This window comes from Xiphophorus hellerii, chromosome 3 (genome assembly GCF_003331165.1).
Source record: "Xiphophorus hellerii strain 12219 chromosome 3, Xiphophorus_hellerii-4.1, whole genome shotgun sequence".
Classification (NCBI taxonomy): domain Eukaryota; kingdom Metazoa; phylum Chordata; class Actinopteri; order Cyprinodontiformes; family Poeciliidae; genus Xiphophorus; species Xiphophorus hellerii.
In genome coordinates, this window is record NC_045674.1 from 14,849,931 (window position 1) to 14,863,864 (window position 13,934).

The 13,934-nt window shown below is 39.3% G+C and overlaps 1 protein-coding gene across 2 annotated transcripts in view; it reads right to left on the minus strand.

Annotated features, from left to right (window-relative positions):
• The window catches only part of LOC116716252 (CUGBP Elav-like family member 3), a 31,456-nt gene extending 17,524 nt beyond the window's left edge, over positions 1-13,932 (minus strand). The window contains exons 1-4 of one of the 2 annotated variants that reach the window (XR_004338421.1): positions 13,358-13,932; positions 13,103-13,133; positions 12,433-12,685; positions 9,491-9,573 (exon numbers count right to left, since the gene is read on the minus strand). Coding sequence is in view for 1 of the 2 variants with exons in the window: in XM_032557184.1 (XP_032413075.1) it covers positions 9,491-9,573; positions 12,433-12,577 (228 nt within the window). In the remaining variant the exon portion in view is untranslated. The remainder of the gene's footprint in view (positions 1-9,490; positions 9,574-12,432; positions 12,686-13,102; positions 13,134-13,357) is intronic. The other variant, XM_032557184.1, reaches the window with a different exon arrangement.
• Between the last annotated feature and the right edge of the window lie 2 nt (positions 13,933-13,934).

Here is a 13,934-nt window from a genome sequence, read left to right on the forward strand (position 1 = left end):
CATACACTCCCCTTTGACAGATGTCTCTCTTTAAATTGACAGAAGTCCGCCTGACTCCCTCCCACCCCTTCCAGCATTCAGAGAAAAGCCTTTCTTCTATTGCACCACCCGCCTGTCCCTTCCTCCACACTCATTACTGAAAACTTTTGTCCCGTTTCCTCCTTCTTTCTGCCCCGACCTCCTCTACTCCGCCCTCGTCTCACCCTGCCCCCTCCCTGTCTGTACGTCCCTATTCATAAAGAACCTCTTCAGGGCCCTCCTCTACATCTCCTAGTCCCCATTTCATTCATGCAAATTCACACATTCATTCAGGCGCCTCGTATGGATCTGTTCTATATGTCCACATAATGAAATATGGGCCATATAACCTGAAGACGGTTTGTACCATGGACATTATCTTTGAGATTTTTCTGAGAAAGTGGTAAAGTTTATACTCGTAATCAGCAATTAGAATAAAACAGAACTGCCCCTCCCCACATGTTGCTGTGTCCTGCTGGTCAGCTGGTTAAAAAAAAAAAAAGAGTCTACTATGCCTTATAAGAAAGAGAGTGGTGGTTGTTCAGAAATATTTTTGGCTGAGAAAACTGAAAAAGTGGCGTTTAAAAAAACAACAACAAAATAATAACAAAAAATGTTATTTAAAAATAAAAAGAAATAATTTTGGAAAAATTTAATTTTTCCAAATAAAATTTTTCAATTTCATAAAATTTCCAAATTAATTGTCATATTTTTTAGGACTACAGTTGCCGAGCAGGATGCAGTTTGTTTTTTATGCAGATGATTGCTTGAACAGAAAGCAGAATATCATCTTGGTTTACTTTTTTTATTGAATAAAAAGCAGAGTGCTTGCTAAGTTTATCTAATGACTGTGTATCTCAGTCAAATGCTAACAATATCAATCATCATCATTGGTTGGAATGATTATTGCTCTTCTGTTCTGAACAAAACAAATTTACACCAATTTCTGTGTGAATGGTTTTCTGATTAGATGAAACCTTAAGGTTGTTTTATTTTGAGAACCTCATACCAGCCTATGCCTAGTGATCAAAGCCTCATCTCTATGCAAATATCAAAGAGAGTGTACTGGTCGAGTTTACTAATGTTAATTTAGTTCCTCATAAACATAAAAAAAATGCACAGATAAAGGAGGCTGCTTTTCACTTTCAGCAGTAGCTCTGTGTGAGATATTTGTTATTTTACACAACCAAATCCAACATCTGAAAAACACAAACTATGCTCTCTGTGTTTTCACTATTCCACAAAGTGTCAAAAATAAAACAAAATGATTAACGTTAATTGCAACTGAGCAGCATTTTTTTTTCTCTGTGTGTACATGGAAAACAGAACCTGCAGAAGCTGGCTGCATTTGTAAAACAGATGGTGTTGGAAATGGACACAGTTCAGTTTAAGGCTACTTTAGAGCTCGGTTTATGAGACACACAGTTTTGGCAGAGAACATTCAGGGCAACCTGCTAGTCATGTGTCCAAACAAACATAATTATCAAATCAGCTAATCGCTTACATTGTCCTATAGGTGTGTGTTTCTGTTTTCTTATTTGCTGGCTCATTTGGACCATTTTCTGGTATAATCACTGACCTTGATCTGCAAGCGGGTGTGTGCGTGTGTGTGCGTGTGTCGGAGGCCTTAAAGAGGCAGGCTCTCTCCAGGGTCAGGCTTTTATGAGGCTATGATTAGATTCTGCCTCAATTTTGTGGTGAAATATGAGGCAGGCGCTTTTTCTCTCCGCATGTTGCATGCATAAATGTACCCACATATGGACCCACACACGTACAGTGTTCTGCTAAACCATCCATATCACATTTTGTCATGATGAACCCCCAACATTCAATGTATTTTAATAGGATTTTATGTGACAGATGAACACAAAGTGGCACCTAATTTCAGAATGTAATATAAGGTTTTCAAATGTTTGTAACAAATGAAAATCTGAAAAGTGTGGCATGCAATTAAATTCAGCCCTCTTAAAGAATTACTACGCAGAACCACAGCTGCAGCTCTACTGGGTTTATCTAAAATTGTCAGGTTGAAAGTATTCAGCAGTGACCAAAATTTTTTGTGTGTTGTAAGAAGTGCATTTTTTCCATGGAGAATTTTTATTTTCCTGCCCAACAATAAATTAATCTCACGATACTTTAATTGATCAAACAAAGTCAATGCAAAGTAATAAAGGTGCCTTTAACATTTGCTTAACTGAAAAAAGATATAAAAAGTCCTACATTCTTACGTTAGTAGGTTTTAACTTTCTTGGTATACATTTTTTTAAATGTATTTATAGCAAAAAATGGGGACATGCCTCATGTTTTCTTTGAAAATGCTTCCTGTATTTAGCCAGATTTATTGGATGGCTGTGTCTAAATCTGCTTTTTAACAAGGCAGTGGATGTTAGTGGCCTTTTTTATTGTAAATGGAAATGGTTAATAAAAGACAAATACTTTGAGTTATATCTTGTATTTTGTTTTTTAAACACCATAACTTGGAAATTATCGTAACCATAATTCAAACTTCTTATGATAAGAAATGTATTACGATAAATAATAAGCGACACCATAAATGCCCAACTCCAGTGAAGAATTGTATTCGTAAACCATGTATCCTTTAAATTCCATTTGACATTTATGTGCATTTATGTGCTACTTTGTACTGGTTTATTACCTAAATTCCCAATAATAAAAATTGAAGTGTATATTTGTAAGAAAATGTGATAGAGTTCTGCATATCCTCAAACAAAAGATTGATAGAAAGCACGTCCACATTGCTATTTAAGCCCGATCGCAGACAAATAGACATTTGCCTTAAAACAAATACCCTCGGCACTTCAAACCCCCCTCGGTACGACTCCTCCCCCTGTCTACTTTCTTTCACACACACGCACACACGCCCCCCCCACGCCTGCACACCCCCACACGCACACACACAGAGCCAAATCTACACCTGTCCCTTTACTGCCATCCCGTCCCACACACAGTGAGGATAAAAATAGAGAAGCAGCCTGAGGGATGGGGGGAGCGATACACATCACAAACCCCATCAGAAGGAGAGAGATAGAGGCAGTGGAAGAAGAGATGGAGAGAATATAAAGAGAGAGAGGGAAAGAGAGAAAGAAAACTGGGGTCTGCTCTAAATTGAAAATGCAGCAGTAAGCAGCGAAGGGGAATAGTAAACAGTGTTGCTGACCACATAAATATGCAAAATTAGCCTACAAACTCGCCCTAGTGGATAATTGCTCATCATAGCTTTGCCCCACAGGGAGGTTGTCTGGCAGGCTTCTCAGATTCCACGTAGAAACTCAAACACTGATCACACACCACACGAACAAACCCTAAGCGGATCTGATAAACATTTATCACACATACGTGATGATGGACACATGCAAACATGCCACCTATTGTCGCAGGCTTAGAGCACAGAAAATACACCAATACTAAGTGCTACAGCTTGTAATTACATTTTATCCCACTGTCTGTGCAAAGTGATGTAACAGAAGTGAAAGAAGGAGCAACAGTAATTCTGAGCTGCCGTTTCTGCCCCCGTTCATGATGCATGCATAAAAAGTTCGGCCTTTTTGGCCAGGGACATCCATAAATTCATGCGTCCTCCTTCGGAGAGAACACGAGCTCAATAAAGGGAGAATAAAACAGCTCCCGTCATGTTTACAGCTGTAACCGTGAGACTACGGTAATTCAATTTATCAGCTCTAGCACGCCATCGGGGCTGTATGTGTTCAATCAATATGAAAAAACTACAAACAATTATTATTTTTTAATAAGAGTATTGATCCTCTGCTGTATCACTTATTGCTAACTGCTTGTCTTTTGGCACTGCTACCTTTTTAATCATTTAGAAGCACCAAGAATGTCATGGGAAACACAAGGTGTGTATTTCCATGTGTGTGGTGTGTGTGTATGCGCTGTTTTGGCTCTAATCAAAAAACAGGGAGCAAAATGCTGCCTGGAGAGCAGTAAAGCATGACAACACACACCTGGTAAGCTGCTTATCACACTTTAATTTCACCTACACTCAGATCTGCGGATGCCAGTGTGATTAAACAGATGTGTGTGTGTGTGTCGCTGTGTATAAGCGTGTAGGCGTGCGCGTGTGTGTGTAGAAACAGTCGTATGTGAAGTAGCACAGAAGATGAAGGCAGAGATAAACACAAAGAGGCTGCAGATTAAATGGGGAAAGAGAGATATCAACAGCAGAGAACAAAAGAACAGATAAGAGGAAAGATATGTGGGGAAATACAGCAACAGTAAGCCATGGAGGGATGGAGGGATAAAGAGTGTAGGGAAATATGAGGTTAAAACCTAACCAGGACAGGAGGGAGGGAAAAAAAGAGGGATAGATGGATTGAGAGAGATATAAGGAGTCTCTTATGGATCAATACTGTATTCAGAAACCATTTGAATGATGACAAATGTGATTAAACACATATTTTTGACAAAGTGAGCAAATGGCCTTGCAAAAAATATTCATAAATTGGTTTTATGAATATTGACTTTTTGTAAAATTACCACCACAAACTTCAATGTGCAGTTATATCTGGATTTTAAGTGACAGGCCAACACAAGGTGGAACAAAACTGAGAAACTGAAGGAGATTCCTACTGTTTTCAGCGCCTCTGAGTAAACACGGCACATTTGGCCTCTTTTACTTTGCTGAGCCTGTTTCTACCAGCTTTGCATATATACAGATCTCATGCCTCAATGCTCTGGACTGTCTTTGACAGGAGTAAATATATAAAATCCGTTTAAAGACAAATTAAGACATTTTTATGTTCTGTTTTAGAAACGTAAAACAGAACAGAAAAGCAGTGGCTGCCGTTCTGTCTAATGCACTGCAGTAGAGGACCTTATATTTACAGCGGATGTCATGATCGCCTGGAAGGAATGCTTTACTGCTCTGACAGCAGTCTCTGCAACAGACCCCACCCCTCCACCCAACCTTGACCTCTGACCTTGCATATCGCCAGCAACTCTTCAAACTAACAGTGCGCAAAAATCAGACTAGGGCAGAACAACATATTTAGAGCAGTAATGAAGCCAAAACTGTATAATATATACATTTTGTATTTAAGATAAAAAACACCTTTGTTCGTAAATGTGTTCAACCCAGAACTTCACTCAGTTCAAATTCTTTATAAAGAAAAAAATGTATAACGCACTTTTTGCTATTCAATTATTAATGAGTTAATCCAAAAAATAGTCAATACATCAGCCCTGCACTATATTGATGTAAAGTAAAGCAGAAAGGGTTGAGCATGTTGAAGTTACAAGGTTTTTTTTCTGCCCTTGAATTTTTTGTTACAAATGATCAAGCATTCACAAAACAAATTCGGAGTTATTGCCTTTCAACCAATAATATATTTTAAAAAAAATTATTCGTTTATTTGCATCTTTTAATGCATTTCTAATATTGTATAACAAAGAAATAAATGAAAAATCTCCAGAATGTGCCAATTAAAAAAAAAAATCTAATTAATCGATTAATCGTCAGAATAGTTGATAGAATAATCTAGAACTTTCATAATCGTTAGTTGAAGCCCTGAACCACACATAGCTTTTAACCATTGACAACTCAAGGTTTCTAGGGCCTTTGGAAAGAGACAAACCCACAGCATCACAGATCCATCCCCATACTCAACAGTGGATATGAGACCATTTTCGTAAAAACACAGTGTTAGTTCCAAATGTTCACGGTTCAAGTAGCTCTTAGACAACTTTCCATGTGTACACTTGTGATTTTCGGACAGAAAATGCTATTACACTTTATAAACAACCAATTGCCACACATAATAATAATAATGTCTCATTCCTTTTAGGGAGATTTGATGAGCCGCTGGCAATGTACTATTGGTTTTAAATTAAACATCAACATATTAAGCCAAAGAAACATTCCTGGGAGTAACTTTTATGCCTCCAGTATTAATGCCAATGGCTTTTCGTGAGCTTATGTAAACACATCCCAAAGGAAAACTCTGGACCACTTCTAAGCAAACATCTGGAAGCTACAATGTAACTTCATTTAAAAACTTATATTAATTTCTTGTACTTTAACAAATATTGTGTAACTGTTGCTCTTCCCATGATGTGCTTCCTCTTTCCTCCTTCTGAGTCCAAGCTAAACAAAAGGCGCAGGACTCCCTGATAAGGCCATCTGTTCATCTCACTCTCAATCCCTCTGTATTTTTTTGCAGTTTCCAATCGGAAAATCTCCTGCTCTGCAGAGGCTGGCGAGGAAATCTGAGACAAAACATTCCTCTTTTGTTTCCTAATGCATTGCTTTAACTGTTGTACATTATGTAATTTACATAGGTAAACTGGAAAACATTGTATCAAGCACCTTTTAATTGCTTTGTGATTACTGTACAAGACAAAAACACATCTATACAGGAGGGATGCTTCTCTTCCATTAAACATTCCTGATGAGCCTGATGTTGCACAGATTTAAGCTGAATCTGGAAATGGAGAAAAGTTTGCAGGAAACTCATCTAAGAGCCGTACAAACAGAGCAGGGGAGGACGAGCAGAAAGGGGGAGGAGATGGAAACGGTCAAAGGGGTCAACTAATCAAGAGGAAGGGAAATGAGATGAGGGCTAGACGAACTGTGGGGGAGAGGAGAGGAGAGGAGAAATCCTGAGCAAGACTGGTGTAGAGAGGACGACTAAAGAAGGGTTACCATAAATGACTGTGAAATGAGAATCTGAGCAGAAACTGCGAGTGTGCAGCGAGAGGAAAAATATGAGCAGAAGACAGCGGGGAAGGGAAAAGAGGTGGGTAGGGGAGGGACATGAGTAGGAGTACCATGAAATGAATGGATTGGGGGAAGTGGGGAGAACATCCTGTAATATCCTACTGCTGCACGGAGACTGGAAGACAGGAGGGGAGGAGCTGAACATGGGACAGAGGGGATTTGAGAGAAGAAAAAAGAGATATAATGGAATGAGGCAAAGGATATTGAGGGTTGGGGGACAGTAAAGGAAAGGCATGTCACAGGAAAAGAAAAGGATAGGACAATGTCCAGAAGTGTGAAAGAAAGTGAAAGTCATTTCCAAATCCTGTCAGAGAAAGCAACAGAGGCGGGCAGGTGGAGCCAAGGAGAACAAGGAAGGAGAAAAAAAAAAAGACACATTTGGTGGAAACTTAAAGCAGAATAAAACCTCAGAATAGGTTAAGGTAAACAGAATCTATCTGTGTTTCAAAGAAAGGATGCACAAACAAAACGCGAGTGATTGGACTCGTATGATTATCGGTTTCTTAAGAGGAATAATCATATTCAAGCACAACAAGGTTGAACTAATACCACTCTTCAGTGTAAGTGCTTTTACTAATGGAAGAAGCTCATAATTTTAGTATCATTTTAGAGTCATCATTTAGCATTATTCATGTTTCAGAATGGAGGTAGAGGAAGCACAAAAGATGGAAATCGTAAATAGGTCACAAATCTCTGAAAGGTGCGTCTATATACAAATCTAGCTTTAAAAGAAATGTCACACTCTGAGCCGAAACAGTAAGGCCAAACAGAATGTAAATAACTGAATACTATGACATATGTATGGTTTGAGTAAGCAAACTATGTAAGAGTTATTTGATGAGCTGTAAGCGCCACAATATTATCTTAGTCAAACATATTTTCACATTGTTATATGCACCTGATTTGAATGTAAAATGCTATCATTTTCAGATAAACCTCAAAAGGTTGGACAAACTGAGGACATTTAAAAGAAGGTTTTCTCATTAATAGTTTAGGGTTACTAAAAATCCAACACATGATAGCCACACCCATTTTTAGCACAAAAGGTAGTGGGCTTTGTGATTGTTAGATCCTGGCTCTTCAGTCTCTTTAGTAAATATCCACCCTGCAAATCATTCATCTTTGTGTTCAGAACAATTCCTTCAGTTTATCTGGAAATATGCTGCAACTTTCAGTCTGTGAAATTTGTCTCCATACAACTCGCACTGATGTCACAAGCAGACAAGGAGGAGATAAAACACAGTAGAGTTAACTCCAAAAACAAAGGGCGGCACGGGAAAAAATAGGAACCAAACAACAGACTGCAGAGAGGTGTTCTAAATGCAGAGAGGTCAAACGTCTTAGCAGCCTCTAATTGGATTAATGTCATTATGAACACGCTGCTAGTACAGGTGAGTGTGTATGTGTTCTCCAGCTACATGAAAGAGCATGCATGATGGTGCTAAGTATGTATGTATGCAGGGATTTGTGCTCATATGTGTGAGAACATTTCCCTTCCCCCACGTTTTCTCTTCAGGCTCTTCGTCAACTATTTTCTCACATAGATCTTATCAACACTCCAGCTTGCGGAGAAGGTGCAGGAACTGAAACTGTGATCGGCTGCAAGGCAACACAGAGAAAACGAGATGGGAGAGACTTGCAGTAACGGCTGAGGCACACTGGCTATTCTGTTGTAATTGCTGTGAATCCGAACTAAGATAAGACAAAGTGGCGTTTTTTTCTAAATTACTTGCATTTTTATATCTCGCTCTCTAGTAGTCAATTTTGCTTATAATCCTTTGTGTAAAAACGTAGAAGATGCATCAGTAAATTGTCAAGACGTTGACATAGATTAATGTTCCTTTGATCTGTCCAATAAATTGTTGTTTATATATAGCACAAATCATATACACTGTACTGTATTTCCAATTCATGAAAAGTATCAAAACTCAAGAGTTTCTCTATTTTGAGTCGACAAACCCGGAAAACGTATTAATTATTTCATTTTTTTCTGATGGATTCAACATTTTTTGTTCTCTTATGTGTTGCAGTCCAAAGAATAAAATATTGGAATCAGTCACACATCAAAGACACATGTAATTATACCAGCCATAAAATGCCTGATCTAAATATCTCAAACAAGACACCTGGAAACCAGGTCAGAGGGAAAAAAAAGAAGGGAAAAGCTAAAGATAGAGAGCTACAGCCTATGAGACAGACGCTCTTCTTGCACAGTGCCCCCTCCATAATGAACAGTGTCCTACCCCTGCACAGTCATTGCTCACAATCCCTCAACAGAGAGACTGTAGGGAGCCTGGGATGAGACAAAGGGGAATGGTCACATTAATTACACACTCTCTAGACGGCAGCTATCACCGGAGGCTGAAGGAGGGAACGACGGTGAGATGGAGTGACAGCGAAAGACAGAGAAATGGAGATGATAATGCTCGTGGAGTACCCTATATGTCTCCAGCGAGAGGGGGAATGTTTGTCCTTAGCAGCAAGACGCCTGCCGGCTGCTGGGTTATGTCACTGTGTTACTAATGGGAGCTGAACCTCCAAACACACACACACACACCCCAGTGTGTATTTGCCTGCATGCTAAATGTCTATGTATTTAGGTGAGGGCGTGGGATCTCTAATACATATATGCAAGGTTGTGTGTATTGTTGCATAAGTAAGCGGTGCCTAGTGTCATGGGAAGTGTGTGTTTATGGCTGTTTGTTTTTGAGCACGTACCCCTGGTAGTGTTTTCTGCTCATGGAGAGCGCTCTGGGCTTTCAGGGCCGACTCTCGTGCGCAATACGTCAGAAACGCGCATCCTGTCAGAAAGAAGGAGGCAAACACAGGGAAAAAGAGGGCGAGGGGCAAAAGGGTGGGAGGGGGAGCAGGGTTATTGGTACAAAAGGTCAGCAAGTGGGTCTTTTTCTGCATCATCCTCCAGCAAACAATTGATATTTTTCTTTTACTATTGCTAGGTACATCACTTTATGGGATAAATTTAACCATGCGTTATTAAGATAAACAATAATGTTGTTTTGAGGCTATTTTAGAGTAATATAATGGTAATGACATAATAATACAAGCTTGCCCTCTTAAAGATCAATAAACTATAATTTCTAACAAATATTTAACACTGGAACGGGAAGAGATTTGAAATAGGCTCCCTATTCAAAATAAGTCAACAAAAAACCTGGAACAACAAATAAATAAATGAAACTGCCATTCAAAAAAATGGGCTAGTTGAGACCATTGCAATAGACTGAAGCTTTTTGTCATCCAGTGTTTGATAGAAATAGAGAGAGACATGTGAAAAACAAACAATTGTGCAAAAATAGAAATAATCAAGCTTGATTTAATTTATCATGCGACTAATTGGTTTATTGCTTATTGTGACAGGCTTAACTGGTTGAATTTTCTGACTCATTGATGTTTTGCAAGAAAATAAAAATGTAAACATACAGCTTAATAGTGAGGATATTTTTTTGCAAGGACTCCACGGCATGAGTCAGAGCACATGACAACAGCACAGACGTGTGTAGCTATGCCAGCGTCCTGCCCCTGCCCTCTATCAACCACTACGCATAGTTTGCTATCACTCGTCTGTACTCCTGTATGCTGTACCTGTGTCTGAGTGTGAGGGGGGGTGGATAGTAGAGCTGGCTGGGGAGAGCTGTTTACTACACCTGTCACCAGCACGTCAGACAACAAGATTAGCAGCAGGTTAGCATCCGCTGTGACATAGAATCAGATTAAAGAGTTTAATTCACACGGAGTGTAAATCTGTGTGAATTCATTGTGATTCAACAAAACAAAAGAGGACGAAAAACAGAATAATTAAGATGCACTGGCACACGTGCCACGCACACACAAAGACACACATGAATCTTCTCGTCCATCTCATTGCGTTTAAGAGGGGCTTACTGTGGCCGTGGGGATTCTCGAAACAACAAATTCTTTCCCTTGTGTCACCCAGGCTTACAGTCCCATTACACTGATTGGAGCACACAGCCTAATCTGGTTCATGTAACCGAAAGAACCCCTGGTCACTGTTTGTGCAAGGCTGTGTGTTTGTGTGTGAGAGAGAGATGGCATTATATAGATATGCAACGAGAAATTGGCTGATGGCCAGAATTGAGAGATTTTTTTTAGCCTAACCAGTGACTGACCAGTTGGAAACTGATAAATTCAATCTTTTTTGATCAGTATGTGTGCTCAATTTAAGTGGTACCAGATCTACGCTAACACTCTTCAGTGTGGAAGTTGTTACTGCGAGAAGAAGGCTCAAAGTTACCTATTTTTAATATCAGAGAGGTGTTTAAAAATAAGGTAAGAACAAGAAAAAACCCCATAAGAAGCCATTTCAAAGGAAACTGTGTCATTTATGAAGCAAGCTAGACTTTGGCAGGTGCAGGCTATTTCTCTCCTTTACCATTATTTTTTGGGGTTGATTAATACTTGACTTTAAAGGGCACAAAAAGGACCAGAATGGACTGTAATTGGAATCCACTTTTGATTATATTTCGTTGGAGTTTCAAAGGATGACTTCAGCAGATAAAACGAACGCTGTACATATTATAGGAAAGTTGCTCTGCTTTAGTATGTTGAGATTTCAGCCTCTATCTGTCATGAAACGAGCTGGATTTGGAAATGCTGGCATTCCACACTAAATCTCTTGAGAATACAAAGACAGACTGATGTCTTCAGTTAATAATGTTACTGCGTTAATCACTAGTAGGATATTAAATCATGCTAAAAAGTCGACTCAAACTCTGTTTTAAAACAGCATAATTTAATTTTGCAGTGACTGGCCTTAGGAAGTTGCCCCTACCGCTAAACTATATTTTATATTAATTAATGACCGCTAGAAGCAGTGAGGCTATATAGAATATTTTCTTGAAGAGAAATTGGTATTCTTTTTATGTTCTAGTTCTTATAAAAGAACAAACATAAATTAATCAAATATTTAAATCTGAACGTCCGCCCTGAAAGAAAATTTTAAATTGGTATTGGCTAAGAAAAGCCAGATCAGTGCATCTCAAGTAGCCATGTCCAGTTAATTCAGGATAGCTCCATGTAGGATGAGAGATATCAATTTCAGATTTTATCATAAATATTTGAGGCATTTGTTGTGATTACAATAAAAGTGATGATAAAATGGTTTTCAAAATTCATACTTAATCATCCTTGTCAATTCCACAACTAAACACAACATGACAATCATATTTAAAAATTTATTCTTTTAAATTATTCTCCTATTCAGGAAAACAGCTGAACTATTAATCTCAACCATCCTACCAGTTTTCAGGGTTTGCAGACTTCATCAATTAGAGTTTAACAATGTCACAATATCTATGAATTTCTAACATATCTGTTTTTTCCACGATAATGATAAATTTTACAATAGTTGTTCATCCGTAACTCTGTGCACTAAGTGAGGTTTCCTGACTGTCTTCATGATTTCACACCGCGGCGATAACAGGAGACGAATCCACGAGGTGCTGTGACAGTTTCCATGGATACATCTGACAGCTGCCTCAGAAAAATCCACCCATCCAACTCCCTCACTGTCACACTGTCTATCTATTCAGCACTACCTATCCATCCCCCTGCTTCTTTCTTACTCGTGTCATTTTGTCTGTCTCTCTGCTTACTGTTTACAGTAAGTGGGTGAGACCTACCTTTGTGCATCCCGGTGTATTTATCCTTAATTACAGTCAGTTCGTAGATCTTGCCAAATTGCTCAAAAATGGGCTTGAGGTCCTTCTCCTCCAGATTCCGAGGAATCTGCCCCACAAACAACTTGATGGCGTCGGCCTCCTTCATCGGTACAAAGTGGAGGTGATGGCTGCAGGACCTGAGGGTGGTGGTGGGGGGTGTGAACAGATCAGGAGCAGGTATTTCTGGAGAGGACCAGCTGTTGCTGGACAAGTCCTGATTGAAAAGGAAGAGAAAAACATACAAATAAAAAAAATTTATTTAGAAATCTGGATTTTTAGTAAAAAAAAAAAAGAAAAAAAAAAGAGCTGCAAAACTGTAACATTTATTACGATATTTTTAATAAGCCATTTATTGTATTTAAAATAGCATCATCATGTTTTCTATGAACATATTTGTTGGTAAAAATGCATAATTTAATAAAGATATAAATCTGCTCCCCAATTACCAAAAATAAAGGCATTTGAGCAGTCATTTTGAGTATTTATTGCCCTGTTTGATGACAAAGGGCTCCAGTACCTTCTGGGAAAACAATTATGCAAATGTTAATTAGCCAATCAACAAAACAATAATGGCACCTTTCCCTGCAATTAAATATATATATAAAAAAGTATCTGTGAGGGGGGAAATTACCTTTTTGGTCGATAAACGGTGTTAGGGATTCCTGTTGATGGAAAAACAGAGAAACGGAATGAGAATGGATGGAAATCGTTGCACTGGAGCAGTTTCTTTGTTTAGGCAGCTGTAGGTTAGTGCACACACACGGATGTCATGGGGCTCCGCTGCTCTTTGTCCGATCCACTCTCAATGTACACACGAATATACATACAGACCCCAGAACAAAACAACACATGGAAACGTAGGGACTGCACGCATGGAAGCGCTTACCGCTAATTAAAATCACTCGTGGAGCTCGCGTAGATCAGAAATTACTCAAAGATGCTCTCGGTCGGGTCCCCGTTGTTGTCCTCGCCGCTCCGCTCCGCTCCGTCCCGTCCGCCAGCCTCCTCTCTGGGTGCTCGCCGCTCTTTGTACCCAGCCGCGATCTCCCTCCTCCTCCTTCTCCTCGGCTTATACAGATACTACTACAACTGGCTCGACTGTTGACGTGTGTGTTTTTAAAACAAACAAATAAATAAATAAATAAGTAAACAAACAAAACAATACAAAATGTGCTCCTGGAGGAGAAGGAGGAAAGCCCTGGCAGCTGACAGCTTCTCACCGGCGGAGTGAAAATGTCACCAAAAAGTGGACGACGCCAGCTATGGTTGTCACTTTTAATTCCTGTTTTGCAACCGAGCTGGCTTTTAACATTTAGACTAACTCACGACTGTTTGAACTCGGCTGGCCTCACGTTACGACCTCTTTCAGCCGTGACGGTATTGTTCCCACCGCGATGAGCGGACAGTTACCTCGACCTTATTTTCTGTCCAACGGTTGGGTATCTTCTCACGTCCTACTGATG